The sequence below is a fragment of the Loxodonta africana genome, chromosome 16 (genome assembly GCF_030014295.1).
Source record: "Loxodonta africana isolate mLoxAfr1 chromosome 16, mLoxAfr1.hap2, whole genome shotgun sequence".
Classification (NCBI taxonomy): domain Eukaryota; kingdom Metazoa; phylum Chordata; class Mammalia; order Proboscidea; family Elephantidae; genus Loxodonta; species Loxodonta africana.
This window is the reverse complement of record NC_087357.1, coordinates 64,748,241-64,772,264: the sequence shown is the minus strand read 5'-3', so window position 1 is coordinate 64,772,264 and position 24,024 is coordinate 64,748,241. Positions and strand designations below refer to the sequence as shown.

At 38.2% G+C, this 24,024-nt stretch overlaps 1 protein-coding gene across 1 annotated transcript in view; it reads left to right on the top strand.

The window, feature by feature from the left end:
• CTNNA3 (catenin alpha 3) overlaps positions 1–24,024 on the top strand; it is a 1,776,048-nt gene that overhangs the window by 880,998 nt on the left and 871,026 nt on the right. Inside the window, exon 8 of the mRNA XM_003409035.3 lies at positions 9,942–10,094. Coding sequence (XP_003409083.2) covers positions 9,942–10,094 — 153 coding nt within the window. The remainder of the gene's footprint in view (positions 1–9,941; positions 10,095–24,024) is intronic.

Sequence of the window (24,024 nt, the reverse complement as noted above, 5' to 3'; positions counted from 1 at the left end):
TAGGGTGAGGCCTCCCACTTTCTTCTTCTTTTTCAGTAATGTTTTGCTTATCCGGGGGTTCTTTCCTTTCCATATGAAATTAGTGATTTGTTTCTCTATCCCCTTAAAGTATGACATTGGTATTTGGATTGGAAGTGCGTTTTATGTATAAATGGCTTTTGGTAGAATAGACATTTTTACTGTGTTAAGTCTTCCTATCCATGAGCAGGGTATGTTTTTCCACTTAAGTATGTCCTTTTGAATTTCTTGTAGCAGAGTTTTATACTTTTCTTTGTATAGGTCTTTTACATCCTTGGTAAGATTTATTCCTAAGTATTTTATCTTCTTGGGGGCTACTGTGAATGGTATTGATTTGGTTATTTCCTCTTCGGTGTTCTTTTTGTTGATGTAGAGGAATCCAAGTGATTTTTGTATGTTTATTTTATATCCTGAGACTCTTCCAAACTCTTCTATTAGTTTCAGTAGTTTTCTGGAGGATTCCTTAGGGTTTTCCATGTATACGATCATGTCACCTGCAAATAGTGATAGCTTTACTTCCTCCTTGTCAATCCGGATACCCTTTATTTCTTTGTCTAGCCTAATTGCCCTGGCTAGGACTTCAAGTACGATGTTGAATAAGAGCGGTGATAAAGGGCATCCTTGTCTGGTTCCCGTTCTCAAGGGAAATGCTTTCAGGTTCTCTCCATTTAGACTGATATTGGCCGTTGGCTTTGCATATATGCCCTTTATTATGTTGAGGAATTTTCCTTCAATTCCTATTTTGGTTAGGGTTTTTATCATAAATGGGTGTTGAACTTTGTCAAATGCCTTTTCTGCATCTATTGATAAGATCATGTGGTTTTTATCTTTTGTTTTATTTATGTGATGGATTACATTAATGGTTTTTCTGATATTAAACCAGCCTTGCATACCTGGTATAAATCCCACTTGATCAGGGTGAATTATTTTTTTGATGTGTTGTTGGATTCTATTGGCTAGAATTTTGTTGAGGTTTTTGCATCTATGTTCATGAGGGATATAGGTCTAAAATTTTCTTTTTTTGTAATGTCTTTACCTGGTTTTGGTATCAGGGAGATGGTAGCTTCATAGAATGAGTTGGGTAGTATTCCGTCTTTTTCTATACTTTGAAATACCTTCAATAGTAATGGTGTTAAGTCTTCTCTGAAGGTTTGGTAGAACTCTGCAGTGAAGCCATCTGGGCCAGGACTTTTTTTTGTTGGAAGTTTTTTGATTACCATTTCAATCTCTTTTTTTGTTATGGGTCTATTTAGTTGTTCTACTTCTGAATGTGTTAGTTTAGGTAGGTAGCATTGTTCCAAGAATTTATCCATTTCTTCTAGGTTTTCAAATTTGTTAGAGTACAATTTTATGTAGTAATCTGATATGATTCTTTTGATTTCATTTGGTTCTGTTGTGATGTGGTCCTTCTCGTTTCTTATTCAGGTTATTTGTTTCCTTTCCTGTTTTTCTTTAGTCAGTCTAGCCAGTGGTTTATCAATTTTGTTAATTTTTTCAAAGAACCAGCTTTTGGCTTTGTTAATTCTTTCAACTGTTTTTCTGTTCTCTAATTCATTTAGTTCAGCTCTAATTTTTATTATTTGTTTTCTTCTGGTGGCTGATGGGTTCTTTTATTGCTCACTTTCTATTTGTTCAAGTTGTCGGGACAGTTCTCTGATTTTGGCTCTTTCTTCTTTTTGTATGTGTGCATTTATCAATATAAATTGGCCTCTGAGCGCTGCTTTTGCTGTGTCCCAGAGGTTTTGATAGGAAGTATTTTCATTCTCGTTGCTTTCTAAGAATTTCCTTATTCCCTCCTTGATGTCTTCTATAACCCAGTCTTTTTTCAGGAGGGTATTGTTCAGTTTCCGAGTATTTGATTTCTTTTCTCTAGTTTTTCTGTTATTGATTTCTAGCTTCATTGCCTTGTGGTCTGAGAAGATGCTTTGTAATATTTCAATGTTTTGGATTCTGGAAAGATTTGTTTTATGACCTAATATGTGGTCTATTCTAGAGAATGTTCCATGTGCACTAGAAAAAAAAGTATATTTTGCAGCAGTTGGGTGGAGAGTTCTGTATAAGTCAATGAGGTCAAGTTGGTTGATTGTTGTAAGTAGGTCTTCCGTGTCTCTATTGAGCTTCTTACTGGATGTCCTGTCCTTCTCCAAAAGTGGTGTGTTGAAGTCTCCTACTATATATGTGGAGGTGTCTATCTCACTTTTCAATTCTGTTAAAATTTGATTTATGTATCTTGCAGCCCTGTCATTAGGTGCGTAAATATTTAATATGGTTATGTCTTCCTGATCAATTGTCCCTTTTATCATTATATAGTGTCCTTCTTTATCCTTTGTGGCGGATTTAAGTCTAAAGTCTATTTTGTCAGAAATTAATATTGCTACTCCTCTTTTTTTTTGCTTATTGTTTGCTTGATATGTTTTTTTCCATCCTTTGAGTTTTAGTTTGTTTGTGTCTCTAAGTCTAAGGTGTGTCTCTTGTAGGCAGCATATAGATGGATCATGTTTTTTTATCCAGTCCGTGACTCTCTGTCTCTTTATTGGTGCATTTAGTCCATTTACATTCAGCGTAATTATAGATAAGTAAGTTTTTAGTGCTGTCATTTTGATGCCTTTTCATGTGTGTTGTTGGCCATTTCATTTTTCCACGTGCTTTTTTGTGCTGAGACGTTTTTCTTAGTAGCTTGTGAGATCCTCATTTTCATAATGTTTAACTTTGTGTTTATTGAGTCGTTATGTTTTTCTTGGCTTTTTTCTTGAGTTATGGAATTGATATTCCTTTTTGTGGTTACCTTTTTATTTACCCCTATTTTTCTAAGTAAAAACCTAACTTGTATCCTTCTATATCGCCTTGTATCACTCTCCATCTGGCAGTTCAATGCGTCCTATATTTAGTCCCTCTTTTTAATTATTGTGATCGTTTATCTATTGATTTCCATGATTTCCTGTTATGTGTATTATTTTGTTTATTTATTTATTTTTTAGAATTAGTCTTAATTTGTTTGTTTTTGTGCTTTCCCTATTTGAGTTGCGTGGATATCAGGACGTTCTGTTTTGTGACCTTGTATTGTGCTGGTACCTGATATTATTGGTCATCAGGCCAAACAATCTCCTTTAGCATTTCTTGCAGTCTTGGTTTAGTTTTTGCAAATTCTCTAAACTTATGTTTATCTGTAAATATCTTAATTTCTCCTTCATATTTCAGAGAGAGTTTTGCTGGATATATGATCCTTGGTTGGCTGTTTTTCTCCTTCAGTGCTCTGTATACGTCGTGCCATTCCCTTCTTGCCTGCATGGTTTCTGCTGAGTAGTCTGAACTTATTCTTATTGATTCTCCCTTGAAGGAAACCTTTCTTTTCTCCCTGGCTGCTTTTAAAATTTTCTGTTTGTCTTTGGTTTTGGCAAGTTTGATGATAATATGTCTTGGTGTTTTTCTTTTTGGATCAATCTTAAATGGGGTTCGATGAGCGTCTTGGATAGATATCCTTTCGTCTTTCATGATGTCAGGGAAGTTTTGTGTCGGGAGTTCTTCAACTATTTTCTCTGTGTTTTCTGTCCGCCCTCCCTGTTCTGGGACTCCAATCACTCGCAAGTTATCCTTCTTGATAGAGTCCCACATGATTCTTAGGGTTTCTTCATTTTTTTTAATTCTTTTATCTGATTTTTTTTCAGCTATGTTGGTGTTGTTTCCCTGGTCCTCCAGAAGTCCCAGTCTACATTCTAATTGCTCGAGTCTGCTCCTCTGACTTTCTATTGCGTTGTCAAATTCTGTAATTTTATTGTTAATCTTTTTGATTTCTACATGCTGTCTCTCTATGGATTCTTGCAACTTGTTAATTTTTCCACTATGTTCTTGAATAATCTTTTTGAGTTCTTCAACAGTTTTATCAGTGTGTTCCTTGGCTTTTTCTGCATTTATCCTAATTTCATTTGTGATGTCTTTAAGCATTCTGTAAATTAGTTTTTTATATTCTGTATCTGATAATTCCAGGATTGTATCTTCATTTGGGAAAGATTTTGATTCTTTTGTTTGGGGGGTTGGAGAAGCTGTCATGGTCTGTTTCTTTATGTGGTTTGATATGGACTGCTGTCTCCGAGCCATCACTGGGAAACTAGATTTTCCAAGTAGTCCGCTAAAAAAAAATGCAGTCAGATCCCTATCTGAATTCTCCCTCTGGCTCCGGGTATTCGGATGTTAATGGAGCCACCTGGGGAGGGTGAGGGAGGGATCTGAGAGCTAGGAGTGTAGCACCACAGAATATAGAGCTGAACACCGCGTTCACGCTCTGCCCCCGTTCGCCAAAATCCGGGCGGGACGGGTCCCCGGCTAGGACGCTGCTTTCCTTGCTCGGATTCCAGTCACTTCCTTCCGGGGACTTCTCCCTCCGGTGTGTGGCACTGCTCGAGGGCACTGGGTGGGCGTTTCCCGCACAAACAGGTGGGCCCGCCCCCAGGGTCTATTCAGGCGATTATAATTGGGCCCCGCGGTCACGCCCCGCTCGTGCGCGCGCCCAAATCCCAGCAGGACGGCACCCCGTCTGGGACGCTGCTTTCCCTGCTTCGGGACCAATCACTTCCTCCTGGGGACTTCTCCTTCCGGTGCGCCACACCTCTCGTGCGAACTGGGTGGGCGTCACTCGCACGACCAGGTGGGCCCGCCCCCTGGGTCAATTCAGGGTAATAAAAATGGACCCCGCGCTCACGCCCTGCCCGCGTACGTGCCCAGATCCCAGCGGAATGGCTCCCCGTCTGGGATGCTGCTTTCCCCGCTTTGAGAACAGTCACTTCCGGGGATTTCTCCCTCCGGTGTGCGGCGCCACACGCGCGGACTGGGTGTGCGTCCTCCCGCACGAACGTGTGGGCCCCGCCCCGGGGTCACTTTAGGGAAATATAGTTGCCCCCCCCCTCGCGCCCTGTCCGCTTCTCGCCTAACTCCCGGCGGGACGGCACCCCAGCTGGGATGCTGTTCTCCCCACTCCCAGATCAGTCACTGCCTCCCGAGTGCTTCTCCCTCCGGCTGCGCCTCTAAGCCGCCCACGCCAACCAGCTAGACTTCCTCCCGGGATGGGTTCGGGGGGGAAGGGGTGGGCCCCCTTTCTGTGCCGTCTGCCCCAGATCGGGCTCCGAAGGTCACCTGCCTGGTACGCTGGCTCCTGGTTCTGAAAACGGTCGCTGTCTGCCCGTATTTGTTCGTTTTCTGTCTCTAAGTCTGTGCTTGTTGTTCAGAGTTCGTAGATTGTTATGTATGTGATCGATTCCCTTGTTTTTCCGAGTCTTTGTTGCAAGAGGGATCCGCGGTAGCGTCCACCTAGTCCGCCATCTTGGCCCGGCTCTCTGCCGTTCCTTTTTATTTCTTGAGAGAGAAAAGGTGGTGCAGGCTACACCCCAGGGAAACTCCCTTTACATTAGCTTATGGATCTGACCTGGGGAGGGGTGGTATTACAATCCAACCCTAATCCTTTTAACGTAAAATTACAATCACAAAATGCAGGACAACCACAGAATACTGGGAAGCATGGCCTAACCAAATTAACACATATTTTGGGGGGACACAATTCAGTCCACGACATATATGTATATATAGACACAGATGACTGTATGATTTAATGAAAAAAACAGTCCCATGTCATTATGTCCGAACATATAAAGAATTGCTTAGCATGGCATTCAAGGCCTTCCTTATTTTGTTCCTATATGCATTTCTTGTCCCATCTCACAGTAATTCCTCTCTCATAGTCAGAATGACAGAGGGCTTGAAAGAACCAAACTCAGTGGTGTGCAAAGCAGAAACAGCAATGGAAGGCAAAGTATGAGCAGCAATGGGTAGTTTCTGCAAGATGTTAGAGTCTGTTACTTGGTGCATGAGAAAAGTTAACACCAGACAGAGGTGCCTGTTTTAGATTGGGTTCTCCTGAAAACAGAGCCCGAGACCAGGACTTTAGCACAGGTAGGTTATTTGGGAGGTAGTTCCAGGAAGCCAGGGATAAGGGAACTTGAAAAGTGAAGGAGAGAAGGAAGACAAAATATGCTATTGAGGTTGCCGCTGTAGGCATCAGGAGCTTAAAGACTACTGAGAAACAACCAAATGCCTCCTGGGAATTTTATCCACAAGCTCCCATCCCTCTTGGTTGAGGATTGGCCCCTTGTAATTAGCTCTCCAGAATTTCCAACCTGTGTTTTCATTAGGCTGAGAATCTCACGGAGACTTGCAGCTGTCCCTGAGACAGAATAACTGAGAGAGGATACGGTGCACTGGAGTTGGGATGCCTTTAGAGGGCATGAACCTGTCCACAGCTAAAATCAGAGATGGGTCCAGAGGGTGACATGTAACGCACAAAAGTGCCTCTGCTGCAGGCCATAATCATAGCTATGAATGTGAAGGTAAAGGGACAGAATCAGTAAGGTAGACAGGGACTAGATGAGAACATTCTGAGTTGGATGAATTAATTGCACTGTTTGCTGTTCTTACAGGTTGAAATGCTTTCAAGGGACAACATCCCCTTCCATTCTAACTGCATGCTATCTCTTAAAAGTATCACTCAAGTCTAACACAAGTTTCTGGCTATTTCCTTAGCACTTCCTTCACATTTTAGTATTTCGGCTTATATTTTTTGTTTTTTACCCTGAAATGCTCCCCATCACTCCCACTGTGCCTATTGAGATCTATTTCAATTCTCATTGTACCACTGTGTTCTTGCCCCACAGGATGACTTGTCATGTCTTGATGATCCCTTAATTTTCTTTTCTGATGAAGGCTCTATTCTTGAAATACCATGCTTCCCACTTCCCAGCCCCAACTCTTAATATCCTTTTCATTTTTTAAAATGAAATTCATATGCCCCTTTCTTAGTGAAGCCATCAGAATTAATTGCTTCTTATTTGTTTGCACCTCTGTTAAGTTGCTCATTAAACTCTTTGTACCCCTCTCTCCTCCTAAAAGTGACCCTGTCTTTACCACCCTTGCATTGCCCCAGACAGCCTAGAATGGTGCCTTGCCCCCAGATAGAAAGTTCAAAATGCAGTAGTTAAATTGAATGAATATACAACTGCAGATAAAAAGATTCAGATTGCTTATTGTTTGGAACATTATATCAGGTAATTTCATCCCATTTTTCTGCAGAATTTTGAAAACATTGGCACAAAATTTATTTCAAGCTCATTTTCTAGTCTTTCTGTTCTGTTCTCATGAATATAGCATCACACCTGCATGACTATAGCATCGTACTTCTTCTTGGTAGCTCTGTTATATAGTTTTTTAGTTATTCTCTATCTCCCTAGATTCTCATTTGGGTGGTAAATCAAAATGCATTTTTGAAAAACACAAGAAGACAATCTGATTTTCTGGATATAGTTGTAGATGGAACTTACATCAAAGTATTTTTATATGAAAAACAATTCTTTTTAAACTTGTATCTCAATGTAGCTAATGCCAAATCTCACTTCTTCATGTTGGAATCAAGTTTCATTCACTACCTCCTCATCTCCCATATATCCTCAAACCAAAGCAATATGACTTATGCTCCCATTGATCTCACTAATGTCATCAATAACCTCGTAGTGGTCAGATCCAACCACACATGTCTTAGTTCTTTTTTATTTAACCTCTCTTTAAAGTTTGACTTCAAAATCCCCCCTCTTCTTGAAATTTCTTTGACTCCAGGTTTCTGGTTTCCTTGTACTGTAATATTTAATGACTTTCACTCTATTATAAGGAGCCATGGATTTATATCTTGACATTTCTCACAATACTGTGCTCTTTATGGGAAAGTGAAGGCAGAGTGTTCAGAAATATCTGTTGAATGAAATAATATATAGAAAAGAAGGTTCAACAAATGATGTGAGAATCACTATTATAATTGGTTGGATGAGTTAATTTGGAGAACACCAACCCAGATTTATTTGAAAATTTATCTTTTAGTTGTTGGTCATTTGCTTTTGTTGCTTCTTGGCCATCATCTCAGTCTCTTTTTGGAGCCTATCCTTTTATCTGCATGATTCCCATAAATAATAGTGCTGCCCAGGAGTTCATTCTTGGATCTCTCTTTGCTGTGCTTCTCTTTCTACCTGATCCTATCCATATCCACAGTTTCAATGACCTCCACTCTGCTGGCTGTTAATCGCTTATAGCTCTAGCCCAGGTCTTCTTTAGGTCCTCCTTCCTTATATGTCCTAGTTACAAATGAAAGAAGAATGTGATGGAGGGGAAGGATGGCCATTGAAAACTGTGCCTCCTCGAGAGTAATTCCTTCTCTTTTTGTCTTATATACCTAAAATTTACATCCTTTGTAGTTCCCAGCTCAAGACCTAAGTCTTGACCTTTTACCTGGCTTGTCTGGTTCACTCCCTTGAACAACAAACTGTTCATTTACTCATTTGTACTTATTGAATGCTGATTTGCTTCATTTAAAAATTTCTGTATATCTATACAATCTAACCTCTCTGTTTTTTACTCAACAATTTATCCAGTATTTACCTTTATCATTAAAGCAAGAGCAAGGAGCATGTCTTATTAATCTCTTCATATCCAACACACAGCTCAATGCTTAATAAATACACATTGAATGAGCAAGTGAATAACTATACAAGTGAATGTGTATCATGTTTATCTAGTGTGGATGGAATGGATAGGTCTTACCCTTGCCTTGTAACTGCTTATTACCCTGCACCATGCCCTAGTAAGGCTCAGTAGATATTAATTAGTTGTCATTAGTCATTTGCCTATCTGTGTGTTAAGCAGAATCTTTTCTTGGGGAATCTTCCTATATTGTACTGAAATAATTTGGGAGGTGGAAATTTTCAAAAATTCCTGAGCACCTTCTATCATCTTAGAAAGAAGTATTTTTCTCCCAGAAATCTATAATCATTCTAAATTTATCATCCTAGAGTTATTGTAGAAAGATAGGACTTTTTTTTTTCACTCAGCTATCTCATTTGATCCACCTGAAAATATATTACTATTTATCACATAATTCAAAACTACACTAAGTGTTTATTGGTTTAAAAAATAGCCTATGATAAAATTTCACAGAAGGCAAATAATAATTTTCCTTTCTAATAGCTAGTCATCTCTTTGTTTTATGGTATAGAGGTTATTAAATTCAATGAGTGAGCTAACCCAACAACTTTTGAGGGCATTTACAGTTATTGTCATTGTTAATGAAACATTTCAGAATATTGTTATTCTTAAGGGCTCAATATTATTTAAATACAATGCTTTAATTTTGCAATGTGGTTTTAAATCTCAGAGAATATCTGCTGAATAGAGTTAATTGCCTGATTGTCATTTATAAGCTTACACGTAATCTAATTTGAAAGAACTAATTGTAGCAGAATGTTATACCTATTTAATAATTTAAGGTGTGAGAGCAAGAACAATTAAGGCAAATGGAGAAAATTGGACATCAAACTCATTTATTATTCTCCTTGCTCTATTAATCTGTTATCAACTGGCTTAATCAGTACTCTAACTTAGTTTAATTACCATAAAGTCTACAATTTAGCTAATCAGAATTTATCATCAGTTCCTCCCACAAGGTAGAAAACATTTTCTAATTTTGTAATTAGGAAAATACATGATGTACAGTGTTATTTGTACACATGCATAAACATTATAGTACTGCAATTTCTTTGAGAAAAAATTCAGTATTATCACGCATAATCTAATCCCTGGGGTAAGTGTGATTTAGGAAAAATTAGTAACTTTTGAGAGCAAGAGAACTATTGCTGGATGATTGTTTCACAGAGATTTTGTTTATTTTAACTTTTAAGAGACATTCATACACAATTTGAAATATTGTAATTTTAGGGCTTGTGCAAAAAAATACAAAATGAATTTTGTAAGCACTGAGATTAAAAAAAAAAAAAAAAAAAAAGTTAACTCTTTCCAGAAAAAAGCAAAACCAAACGTCGAATTTCTTTATTTCTTCTCAGCTCCGTAAGGCTATTATAGACCATGTGTCTGACTCTTTCTTGGATACGACAGTCCCACTTTTGGTTCTCATTGAAGCCGCTAAGAATGGCCGAGAGAAGGAAATAAAAGAATATGCTGCGATATTTCGCGAACACACCAGCAGGCTTGTAGAGGTAAGTGTACTAGAGCTTTAAATCCAGGAGAATAAGGTTCACATTACTTGTTTACAGATGGATTGTACTCAAATAAAAACTTTTGGGAAACTATTACAGATGGAGCAGGGTTGGGCCCTGGTATCTATGAAGGTATATTTGTCAAATTTTATAAACCATCCACTTTCACTTTGAAAAGAAGGAATTTAGTTATAAAGAGCTATGAAACTATGTTCAGTTTTGTTTTCTTAAGTGCTTATTATTTTGAGCTACACAAAAGATGTGGATAAACACAGGTACTCTTTCTTGAACCCTGAAAACTGCTTTCTAACTTATTCTAATCTAAAGTATAGAACATTCTGTCTCATATCATTTTGCTGTTTCTGGCCATATTTTCATGGTTGTATTATTCCTTCATCTTTTCAAATAATATTCAACTGTGTTCATAACTGTGGAACAAAAGTGTAAGATATAAAGGAGGAGAGAGATTCATAAATAATTAACTAGGGGTAATGGGCTGGCTCATGTCTAAATAGGAGCAAGAAGAGATGGTAAACTTGTAATGTCTTTCTCTTTGGAAACTGGAGACAAGGGAAAACAGACAAACAAAAAAAACCCATTGCCATCTAGTGGATTTTGACTCATAGTGACCCTTTAGGACAGAGTAGAACTGCCCTATAGGGTTTCCAAGGAGCGGCTGGTGGATTTGAATTGCCGATGTTTTGGTTAGCAGCTGAATTCTTAACCATTGAGAGCAGGGTAGCATAATGCTGAAGGAACTATGACGTGCTCGGAGATTCTCAGAGGACAGATAATGGAGCCTATTGCATTCTGGGCAGAAGAAGGCAGCCACAGTATAAGACCCTGAATGGAAGAACTTTTTCTCCTTTAGTAACGTAAGTAAAGTGACAGCACTCACAAGGCCAAGAACCAGTGACAAGGAAGAGTGAAATGTGATTTATCACATCTGTATATCAGAGTTGATATTCAGCTGGCACCCATTGGTATTGGCTGTACTAGTTCTTTATGGCTGGTGTCTATTCTAGTGTCAGTGCCCGTACCATAAACCCAAAAAAACCCAGTGCCATCGAGTCGATTCCGACTCATAGTGACCCTATAGGAGAGACTAAAATTGCCCCGTAGAGTTTCAAGGAGCGCCTGGCGGATTCAAACTGCTGACCCTTTGGTTTAGCAGCTGCAGCACTTAACCACTACACCACCAGGGTTTCCTAGTGCCCGTACCATAACTAGTTATTAAATGGTTTGACTGCCACACCTGCCCATATTGGCCATGAATCTGGTAAGATATATATGTTCTGTGGCCAAAATAGCTTATAGTACTTGTGAGAAATAATCACTACCTGAATTAAAACCATAGTGTCTAACGTAACATGTAGGAAAGAAGAGGACTTTCAAAACATCTTTAATATGGATTTACTGGGAAGAAGGCTTCAAGTGTAGCTGGCGTTTGCACTATAAGCTTTCTCTCTGGATCCCAGTCTTGATATTTAGAAAATGCAAAGAGTGACTGAATAGACGATTACTCAGAAGACCCATTTCAGGTGTAAAACTGCCCCATCCCCAACTTTAAAATCTCTTTTGCGCTTCTTAAGAACTATTGAATGGAGACAGAGCAAGGGATAAAATTCTCATTGATCTAGTATGGAAATAAGGTACAAAACCTAAACCAGGCTACTTAGAGTCTGAGATGAATTCCAGATTTACAATTTTTAATCAATTAGTTCAATTATTTTTTTACTTATCTAGTTTTATTTATTCTGCAATGTATTCATTCTTCAAATACCAACTATTCCCAGAAGAGAATGTTAAAAGTACGAGGGAAATGCAAAGGGAGAAAGTAGGTCATAAAAAGGCACCTAACTAATGCAGCCCTCTGGTCATAAGGATTTTGTCTAAAAATGTGTTCTCTAAACTTAAGGCATATTAAGTTATGAAAACAAGTTTTTGGTGAAATATTCTAAAAGTAAAAGTTTGTTTCTGCTAATAAAATTACATCCCTGTTCTCATCTCTCAGGTTAGTGTTTTTATGGACAGTAAATCTCATGAGGTGCTCAGTGAGAAAGGAGTCCTTGGTCAAATAATTTTGGGAAACATTTCTATCCAGAGTTCCTCTTGGAGATCCACATTTGTAAAAAATTTTGAAGGAAAGGGACCTCTTTAATTAATTTAAAGCAGGGTTTCCCACAATTTTTTTTTTTTTTTTTTAATTCTAGGAACTTTTTCTTTTGTGATACTTTTTTACTAAGATACTGCCTTCAGGGAATCATTGGGAAATGCTATCTTAATTTATCACCAAATTATGGTTTACTATTATGTAGATGCAGGTCTGGGAATTTGTTTTAAATGTTTAAGGATTTTGAAACGTCTTTATTCTATGTGAACATTGAAAGAATTTAAGATTTTGGAATTAGGTGGTGCACTGGTTAAGAGCTCAGCTGCTAACCAAAAGGTTGGCAGTTGAAATCTCCCAGTTGCTCCTTGGAAACCCTATGCGGCAGTTCTACTCTGTCCTATAGCATTGCTATGAGTCAGAATTGACTTGATGGCAATGGGTTTTTGGTTTGGTTAGTGGTTGAGAAGGGGCCTTTTTAACTCTTCATGTTACCCTAACACAATGTAATGAGATTATTATGCTAACCTTGGAGACAGAAGTTCTCAGTGAGTTCTAATTCTCTGATATTAATTTGAACTTTGGTTCAACTCACTCTTCTATTCCAGTAGCTTTTACTGTGTAACAGATCCCCAAAGTTAGTGGCTTAAAACAACCATTTATTATTATCTTTCACTTCTCTATAGGTTGTCTGGGCAGAGCTAGGCAATTCTTACTCAGAGTCTTGTGTTACTGCTGTCAAATATGGGCTAAAGTTGGAGCTCTCCAAAAGGTTGCCTGGGCTGGACATAGTATATGACTCATTCATACAACTGGAAGTACAAATTAGCTGTCAGCTATGGCTGTCAATCTGAATGCCTATACATGGTTTATCTGCATAGCTTAGGCTTCTTATAGCATAGTCGCTGGGTTCTGAGACTGGTGGTCTCAAGAGCAAAGAAGAGACAGACATAGACGCTACCATTCTCTTAAGCCCTTGGCCTAGAAGTTGGCAGAGCTCCACTTCCAACATATTCTATCAGTCAAAGCAATCACAGAGCTCACCCAGACATAGGGGTGTGGGTAGGTTTAGACTCCACCTCTCAGTGGAAGGAGTAGCAGAGTGTTTATGGCCATCTTTAACCTACCATAGTTCTCTTTTTAGGGCTTCATTTGCTTTATCTATAAAATAAAAGAGCTACACAAGATAATGCCTAAGGTCATTACTCATTTCTAAAATCCTATGATCCAACAAATATTTTTTCATTGGAGAGACTTTGAGTTTCCTAAGAGAAATGGACACAGGAGAAAATGAAAATAGTTTTCAAGTGCTTGCATACTAGGTTGTTTTTCAATATAGAAATCAAGAGGGGGGAAAATGGGCACTGCGCCTATCTCAGGAAAATTATTTTTTTGAAAGGAGCTGCCTAACCAGAGCAACAGAGGAAATCACCATTAATTTACTACAAACATTGGGATAGAAGTGTCTGTGACAGGGTCCTGGGAAATAGATCTTAAATATATCAGCTTTCAGAGGACATTGTGAGTTCCCTGTGTACGATTGTTTACCCTCCTGTCCCCAACACACAGAGATATGCACATACACCTATCTTATTCCAAACTGGGTAACTTGACATAGCAGAGCAGAAAGGATTAGTCTCCAAATGACTTCAAGAAAAAGCTATTTTCAGTACATCTAGGTTTTGATGTCTCAACTCTGTCAAAGAAATCTAAAAATCAGTGAACTTGTTGAAGTAAGACTTAAATGGAAACACAAAGTCCATTTTTAAAGAAATCTTATCAGATAGTTGAAGAAAAACTCCAGGCTGTTAAAGGAACTCTTTAAATAATGGTTAACTTGTAACTTAAAACAAAAAAAAAAAAGTGAAAAGTAGAAATGAACACAAATCAAAAAACAAGGTGCTGAGATATTCTAGATGTAATAATTAGAAAACAAAAGACTTAGGAGGGTTGGAGATTAAAAAAAAAATGGAGATAAGAAGCAGAATGGCCAATAAATTGCTCCTGAACACACTCATTCTCTGGTAAAGTCATGTCTGAGGTGTCCTGCTGTATTTTAATGTAGTTTGGTATAAAATGATCATGAGTCAAAGAATGGTTATAGAACCCTGGGTAGTGCCAATACCTGAAGAATCTAGATCCTTATGGATAATTTTATTTTAGTTATATTAAACTAGGTAGCTATTAAGCTTCTCCTACTTTGAGCATCCAAGTTATTCTGTGTTTTTAGATCCACTGAACCTTGATGGGAAAGAGAATGAGTTAAGGGGTTGGCATTTTAAAACCCATCTTAGCACAGTGATTAGCAAGTAATGATAAATGTGTTCATTGGATTCTACTCCCCAGTACTTTGCTCTCACCCTGATGGTGACCTAGGGCACCACTGACTCTACTGGCTTCCACCAATAATATTAGCTAGGAAGCTAAAAATATAAGTTTTATCTTAAACATAAAAATATTCAGTCACTTTAGAGAATACAGATTTTAATCTTTTATTGCTTTGAGCCTCCTACACTAGCAAATGCTATATACATCTAATGCTCAATAAATCTGTTTTGAATGAAGAAACACATTCATGATACCAACTCAGTACTCTTTTTCTCTAAAAAGTTCACTCTGTGGATTCCAGAAACTGGACTTGAGATATAGGCTTGCATCCAATCATTTACAGAGTACATCTCTACATGGATTTCCGTGGGTACCTTAAAATAATTTTTCACCTTGACAATAGTAAATGCCATTCTTCTTAATTAACCAAAGCTGACACTGTAAACCCAGCTTCAAATCTTCTTCAGAAGGAGTTTTTGACTTTTCAATAACATCTTTAGTGCACTTTGTCTACTTCTGAGACACCCTTTGTAAGTTTACATGATGATATAACTATTATTCAGAAGAATGGCATTAAATCCAATAAATCATATTTTTATTATAATGACTTTTACTATAATGCCTGTTTCTCAAAAAATTCCACTATTATTTATGAATCATATTACAGTTTGTTCTTAGCAAGTCAGCTGAATACTACAATCACTACCAACTTTTAAAACAGTAAAATCTCTGATTTACCCCACAGATTTCAAAATACCAATTGTCATTAAACATTACAGCGCTTACGATCTAAAGGAGGCGTGGTGATGCAGTGGTTAAGAGCTTGGTTGTTAACCAAAAGGTCGGCAGTTTGAATCAACCAGCTGTTCTTTGGAAACCCTATGGGGCAGTTCTACTCCGACCTACAGAGTCACTATGTCTCAGAATTGATTAGATGCCAATGGGTTTAATGATGTAAATCTGATTAAAAAAAAAAAAAAATCTATGAATTAGAGAAGTTTCTCTGTGCGAGAAGCCAGCCTCGTCAGTGCTTTGCTTTGACTTACTCATCAAAAATTCATCTGTCTTGATGCACCCTATTTTAGCAAGTTTCATGGGAGCCTTTCATCAAAAAGGAAAAAGTGGGTGGACATTTAATTATAATACTTCCCTCCAACCTGCAAAGCTGATTGTTCCCACTCACAAAATGGCAAGCCAGATTTAGCAAAGTCCCGGTGCCAAGAGGGAATGCTTCAGAGGGGACTCTTGCAGCTCTAAAGGAGTGCAGATTGTTATCAGCTCTGCTATTATCTTTGCTTGTTGACAGAATGCTGTTCAAGTGTCACACATTGCTTTAATTGATCATCTGTTTTCAAATAAGAGTATGTTCTCTTATAAATAAATAAAGCTTTTGAAGTCCCATTCCATTCTTCCTCCTTCTCACCATAAACAAGAAAAAAAATAAAAAGAACAAACTCATACTTGCATTTGTACACAAACCAATAACCGTTCTCTGTGAGCATCTTGGCAGCACACCTCTTTTGATGGGAAGGTCAGGCATGATTTTGCTTATGTAGAAGATAGTACACAAGTGTGACTGCCCACTCCTCGGCATCTTAATTCTCTTGCAGCTAAAAATACATGGTTGACCACGACCTGTAAAAGTCTAACCTGAATGTAGAATGAGTTTCTTGCCATGTTTTAGAAGTTTCTTTATAAATTTTCTCTTTTCGGTCTTTGGAACACAAGGGAAGGTAGTGGTTCAGTTACAGAGAAGTTAAAGACTTTTTCCATAATCAAAGGTAGAAATTTTGAAATGGAATGTTAGTATTTTGGAATTCAGAGGAGGGATTACAATAGCTTGGAAAGAGAGACTAGGAAGGAGTTGGATTTAAAAAAATAAATCTCCACATGTAGAAAACAGCATTAAGAAAGACATAGAGTCCATTCCTGTGTTCCAGGAATACCACAGAAATGAAATCTAGATAGCTAATTTGGCAGGGGCCTGCGGTAGGATAGAGGTAGTTGACGCATGCCCTTGCACATTTGATTACCAAGGTGAAGAGTTTAGACTTAGGCTTATAGAACTTGATCCAGTAATGAACCTAGAGAGCTGCTGTAGCTTCTAACCTGGAGGTAGTCTAAACGGAAGTCATCTTTTAGGAGAATCTGCATATGGCCTATTTTGCATCTGGATATAAACATTTCTAAGCCTCAATGACTGATTCAAAGCTCACAAATATGGGGTGGAATTTTAAAAGGGCTGCATTTAAGCCTCACCTATTACACACTAATGAGAGAGAAGAAAACTAGTTTCAATAATGAAAGTGGACCAGAAAAGCAAGTGTCCTGGATTTTAATGGTTCAGAGCAGTGCTGTCCAACAGAAATAGAAGGCAAGTGATAAATAAAATTTAAAAATTTCTAATAGCCAAATAAAAAAGAGAACTATTATTTTTATTTAACCCAGCATACCTAACATATTTAAGTATGTAATCTATACAAAAGATATTAAGATATTTTACATTCTTTTGTACCAAAGTTTTCAAAATCTAGTGAATATTTTTGCATTTATAGCCCAACTTCATCTGGACTAGGCACATTTCAAGTGGTCAATAGTCACCTGTGGCTTAGTGGTTGCTGCATTGGATAACACAGCTCTACATAAATGATGAAAAATTTGACGTCAGGAATTGTGTCTTCATTCATTCATTCACTCAGCAAATATTTCTTCAATGTCTAATATATTCTGTACACTGTGGCGGACCTTAGGAATACTGTCTAGAGCCTTGACTTCTATTTCCCTAGCCTGGCACATAGTAGGTACTCACCCAAACCCAATACAATAAAACTTTGTTGAGTAAGGATCCATTAAGCTATAGAAAATCTTAAAAGATGGTGAATGACATAGTTTATTGGGTAGATATGAGATAGTGAGACAGATTTTGGGTTGAATCCTGGCTGGGTGTTTTGGAGACAGTCACTAGATATCTGATAATGCAAATTGGGATTTACCTATTCCTTTTAATCAATTTCACTACTCCACTCAATTAAATAAAATGTGTAGTGAGTACTGCAATGTATTCTATAAGAATGATCTCTACAGAGCCCGTACTGTTTAAAAGTTATTTCCATTGTTGTGTTTTGCATTTTAAAATAGAGGGGGTCTACTCCCCTGCTTGAGTGACTTTAGCACATCACTAAATCTAGAATTCAGTGTCATTACTCTAAACAGAAGCTGAGAGTTTAAATAATCTTCTCCATTTCTGGCATTATATGATTCTGGAAACCAGAGAGAGTTCTTTTCTTAGTTTTGTATGTGTAGGTGACTTGATGAAGGAGGCTTGTTGTTGTTGTTAGGTGCCATAGAGTCAATTCCGACTCATAGCAACCCTATGTACAGAACAAAACACTGCTCGGTCCTGCGCCATCCTCACAATCGCTGCTATGTTTGAGCCCATTTTTGTAGCCACTGTGTCAGTTCATCTTGTTGAGGATTTTACTCTTTTTCACTGACCCTCTTCTTTACCAAGCATGATACCCTTCTCCAGGGACTGATACCTCCTGATAACATGTCCAAAGTATGTGAGACGAAGTCTAGCCATCCTTGCTTCTAAGGAGCATTCTGCTTGTGCTTCCTCCAAAAGAGATTTTTTCATTGTTTTGGCAGTCCATGGTATATTCAATATTCTTTGCCAACACCACAATTCAAGGGTGTCAGTTCTCCTTCAGTCTTCCTTATTCATTTTCCAGCCCTTACGTAAACATGAGGTAATTGAAAACAGCATGGCTTGGGCCAGGTGCACCTTAGTCTTCAAGGTGTCGTTTTTGCTTTTTAACTCTTAAAAGAGACCTTTTGCAGCAGATTTGCCCAATGCAGTGCATCGTTTGATTTCTTGACTGCTGCTTCCATGGGTGTTGATTGTGGATCCAAGTAAAATGAAATCCTTGACAACTTCAAACTTTTCTCCATTTATCATGATGTTGCTTATTAGTCCAGTTGTGAGGATTTTTGTTTTCTTAATGTTGAGGTGTAATCCACACTGAAGGCTGTGGTCTTTGATCTTCATTAGTGCGTGCTTCAAGCCTACTTCACTTTCAGGAAGTACGGTTGTGTCATCTGCATGATAAAGGTTATTAACGAGTCTTCCTCAAATCCTGATGCCCCGGTCTTTTGTTCTTCTTCACATAGTCCAGGTTCTGGAATTTTTTGCTCAGCATACATATTGAGTAAGTATAGTGAAAGGATACAATGCTGATGCACGCCTTTCCTGACTTTAAACCACACAGTATCCCCTTGTTCTGTTTGAATGATTGCCACTTGATCTATGTACAGGTTCTTCATGAGCACAATTAAGTGTTCTGGAATTCCCATTCTTCACAATGTTATCCAATCCATAATTTGTTATGATCCCCATAGTTGAATACCTTTGCATGAAGGAGACTGCTTAACCTAAATACAGGAGGAGTGATAGTTTTATGGCTTTTATAGGACAAGAATAATTCTTTCCTTTTTTTTTTTAGTAATAGGAAGAGAAAAATGGATTTTAAAAAAAGGAAAATAAATAAAATTTTAGTAATCTGTACCAGCATCATGCAAAGCACTTTACCTCATTACACCAATGCTTACAACAATGATTGAGATAAGTGACATTATTACCATTTTGCTGATAAGGAAACCCTGGCTGAGATAAATTAAACAACTCACTTAAGGTCACACAGCAGAGAAGGGAATCAAACTCAGTTCTCTGGAGGCCAGATGTTAAAAAGGAATTAAGGTAGCACAGCAAATCTAAAAGTATAAAGTAATCCCAAGTTTTATGTATTTAATTCCGGAGAGAGGAGAAACATTTCTGAATGCTTTTAGGCACGAGACTGTCTAACAAGTGGGTTGAGCTACAAAAACTGATTTTTTTTTTTTAATTTAAACTCTCTTATCTTTTTCACCTTCCTTAACTAGACAAACAGAGAACTGGAAGCACACATTTATACCTGTAAATTTTTTTCTGCATGCAGTCATTCTTTCTAACTCTTGTGTAGCTGCTTAGCTATTGCTTAATGATTAGCCCAAGATATAAGTGAAATCAGGCATCATACTGTAATGAGAAAGTGCAAGTAGTCCATTTGTAAGTTGATCGTTTGGAACTTGGAATATATCAGCACAGTGTATACAATTTAGCATCCTCATTTAGTCTACAAAAGCATATTGAGTCCCTAGCAGCAGTGGTATTTTGTTAGTATTATTCCAACCTAAAACACATTTAGAGGCACCTCTCTCCATCACCCATGTCCTCCCACTTATCCTTTCTCCAAGTAGTGCCCGCAGAGTATCCCTAAGGTGGTGGTTTGTTACCTGCCGTTTGGTAGGCCCCCGACTCATGGTGACCTTGTACACACCGGAACTAAATGCTGCCGTGTCCTACGTATTCCCCGTGATCTGTTGGGGCTTGTACCATTGTGAGCCATAGGATTTTCATTGGCTGATTTTTGGAAGTAGATTGCCAGGCCTTTCTTTCTAGTCTTAGTCTGAGAGCTCCACTGAACCTGTTCAACATCATAGCAACGCACAGGCCTCCACTGACAGATGGGTGTGGCTGCACATGAGGTGTATTGTCTGGGAATCAAACCTGGGTCTTGTGCATGGAAAGTGAGAATTTTACCACTGAACCTCCACTGCTCTCATCCCTAAGGCAGGCATGAAAAATTCAAAGCCTATAGTGTTGTTGTTTGCCATCAAGTGGATTATGACTCATAGCAAACCAATGTGGTAGGGTAGAGCTACTTAATAGGATTTCCTACTCTTAATCTTTATGGGAGCAGATTGTCAGGTGTTTTTTCCCAGGGAGTGGCTGACAGGTTCGAACTGTCCACATTTCAGTTAGCAGATGAGCACTTAACCATTGAGCCACCAGGGCTCCTTGAGCTTATCCTTAAGCCTATAAAAAAACCAAATGAAACTCATTGTTGTCGAGTTGATTCCAACTCATAATGACCCTACAGGACAGAATAGAACTGCTCCATAGAGTTTCCAAGGAGCATCTGGTGGATTGAACTGCCAACCTTTTGGTTGGCAGCTGAGCTCTTAACCACTGTGCCACCAGGGCTCCTTAAGCCTATAAACAAAATATATGCAGGGACTAAATAATGAGTCAAAGAAGTTGGTAACATGGGCCTGTGGTGAAATGGAGGGATTGGCTTTAACTTTATCCCAGTCAATTATTGCTGTACAGGAAGAGAGATCTAATGTCAGACATTCCAAATTCTTAAACGTAGTAAAAAATCTAGATTTTAATGTAAAACCTGCTGATCTTTAAGGGTTGTTGTCGTGTGCTGTTGAGTCAATTCTGACTCATAGCAACCCATAGAGTGGAGCTGTTCCATAGGGTATCCCAGGCTGTAATCTTTACAGGAGCAAATCACCAAGCCTTTTCTCCTACAGAGCTGCTGGTGGGTTTGAACCACTGACCTTTTGGTTAGCACTTGAGACAACCATATCTGCTAAAAGCAAAATAAAAGCAGAAACGAAACCCACCATTTGTTCCAACTGAATCCTGTCAGGGACCACTGATTTTCCAATTTCTACTCTAGGGCTAAGTTGTGGAAGACAAGTTTCAGCAAGGTAGATTTTTATCAGGGGTGTTGGTATGATCTGGAACATGTCCTGTGGATGAGAATCAGATAGGGCAGCTGGGTGGTAAAATACAAGAAGGGAACTTGGTTTGGGGAAAGTAGAGTTCTCCCAGCTTTCTTTCCTGTAGTAGTTATCTGCAACAAAGAGGTGAATTCAACAAAGAAGTCCAGGAGCACATAGAAGATCAGCAGTTTTTCCTTATTTTCTCTGTTCCTTGCAAAGGATGCTAGGGTAGGGGTGGGGAGAAAAAAGGGGGGAAACTTGCTAAAGAATCAGTTATGTATATGTTGAACCTTGTTAAAGCTGGAATTTTGCGTTTACCCAGAAAATTATTTTCATAAGAAGATAATTAGGCTTAGAACTTTCTGCAAGATGGAAGTGCTGTGGCAGTTGAATCTTCTAAAGAAATGTTTCTATCACTGAAAAACAAAGTCGAGTTTATTCTGCATTCTTTTGATCACTATGCCTACAGCATAAGAGCATGAAAAAAGTTTCTTGTGAAATTATTCATAAAGTTCCAAAAGATAAACAGACAATTCTAACAGGGTTTGACCTTTGTGCTTTGATTCAGGCTTGTAAATGAGTGCTACATTTTCTCTATCGAATCTATTTTCTGTCTCTATAAATTTGCCTGCTCTGGACACTTCATATAAATAGAAACCTACCATATGTGGTGACTGGATTCTTTCACTTAGCATAGTGTATTCAGGGTTCATCTATGTTATAATATGTATTGGTACCTTTGTCAAAAACAATTGACCTAGATGTGTGGGTATACCTATGGTCTCTCGGTCCCATTCCATTTATCTACGTTTGTGTCTGTCATTTCACCAGTACCACATTGTCGATTTATAGGAATTTCTGAAATCAGGTGATGTGACTTCTTTAAGTTTATTCTTCTTTTTAAAAATTGTTTTGGCTATTCTAGTTCCTTTGCCTTCCCATATAAATTTTAGTATGAGTTCATCGATATCTACAAAATATATTGCTGGGATTAGGACTGGGATTATATTGAATCTATAAATCTGTTATGCCACAAATGGATAGCTTTAACAGAGAGAAATTATTTTCTCACAGCCTAGTAGGCTAGAAGTCCAAATTCAGGACATCATCTCCAGGGGAAGGCTTTCTCTCTCTGTTGGCTCTGGAGGAAGGTCCTTGTCATCATTCTTCCCCTGGACCAGGAGTTTCTCTGTGCAGAAACCCTGGGTCCAAAGGATGTGCTCTGCTCCTGGCACTGCTGCCTTGGTGGTATGAGGCCCCCTATGTCTTTCTGCTCCTTTCTCTCTTTTATGTCTCAAAAGAGTTTGGGTTAAGGCACTATCTAATCTTAAAGATCTCATCAATATAACTGCTGCTAATCCATCTCATTACGTCATAGTGCTAGGATTTACAACACACAGGGAAAGCATGTCAGATGACAAAACAGTAGACGACAATCACACAATACTGCGAATCATGACCCAGCCAAGCTGACAGACATTTTGGGGGGACACAATTCAGCCCACGACACAGTTTAAGTTGCTGAATATTTAAATAATAAAAATTTGTCACTTCTTCCGTATACTAAAAAAAAAACAAAACCATTGTAAACTTTTCTATTTATTTTGTTAATGTATGGGTTTTTCTTTTTTGTGCATAATACATTCCTGAAAAGAAGTCCAGAAAACTTGCCCACTAAATTAGCTGATTTGAATTAAAAACTGATTTAAGTAAGAAGTTTTGTGTTGTTTTTACAACCAAAACTTGTAAGAACCTCAGAAGGTCATACAGTCTAAAACAGTAGGAAAGAGCATAGAGTCAAACAAATAAATCCTGACTTCAGTACCATGTGAACTTGGGCAACTTCTTAGCCTCTATGGGCTTCCATTCTCTCATTAGGGAAATGGAGATAACATCAAACCTACCCATAAAGATTTTGTAAGAATCCAATGAGGCAATACAGCAATATTGTCATAGATATTAGCCTAAAAAAAAACCCAGGTAAACATGAAAACCTGGTGGTATAAAAAGAAATACTATGAAAGTCTTTTTTATAAGCAAGTAAGTCTCATTTACAGATGTCTTTTAATTAGTGAATCTTTCCACTTATCTCCAGTCAACCACTGATTAACATTATTCCAATGTTTTCAGATAAACATTACAGCCGGAATCTCCAGGATGTTAATTAGATGGGAGCTGTCATGCTTCTGTCAATGAGGAGCACGCCAGATATAAAACACACCTAAGAAAGCAGCCATAGGAAATGGACCCTTTACACTCAAATTAACAGATTTATTTGATTTCAAAAATTCAACAGTTTTCAGCAGCATTGGCAAGGACTAGAGTGGAAACTTTAAAGCTGTAGTATCATTTATATATATATATATATAACTTTGAAGTCAGTGAAACCTTAGAGACACACAAATGGATCTGGCATTCTTGTTCCAAAGACTTTGAAGGCTTCCATTCCCACATGCATGCATGTTATGTTACCGTACTTTTCCAATTTCCAACACCTCTTTACAGTTCGAGTCTCTTGCTGAGGTCCTGCATGAAGGGGTGCTGATACCTTTGACACTGCAGATGAGTCCATGAGCTCTGTGGTAAGGACTGACAGCAGAAAGCACCGTCAGCAGTTTTCTTTAAGAAATGGGCTGCCACCATCAATTCTTCTGCTTAGAAGTCTGGACTCTTGTCAGTATAAGTATCCCATTTGACCCATGAGTTCATGTCAGTGAAAAAAAATTCCCATATTGTGTACCTAATTTTTATGGTTGTTAAAAACCTTTTTCGAAAAGAAAGAAGATGATAAATAAGGAAAAGCATAGGGATCAACTGCGATTCATCTGTTTCTAAGATGTCTTCCTTCCTGAGAGTTTTGTGGAAAGATCCACCCCAGCG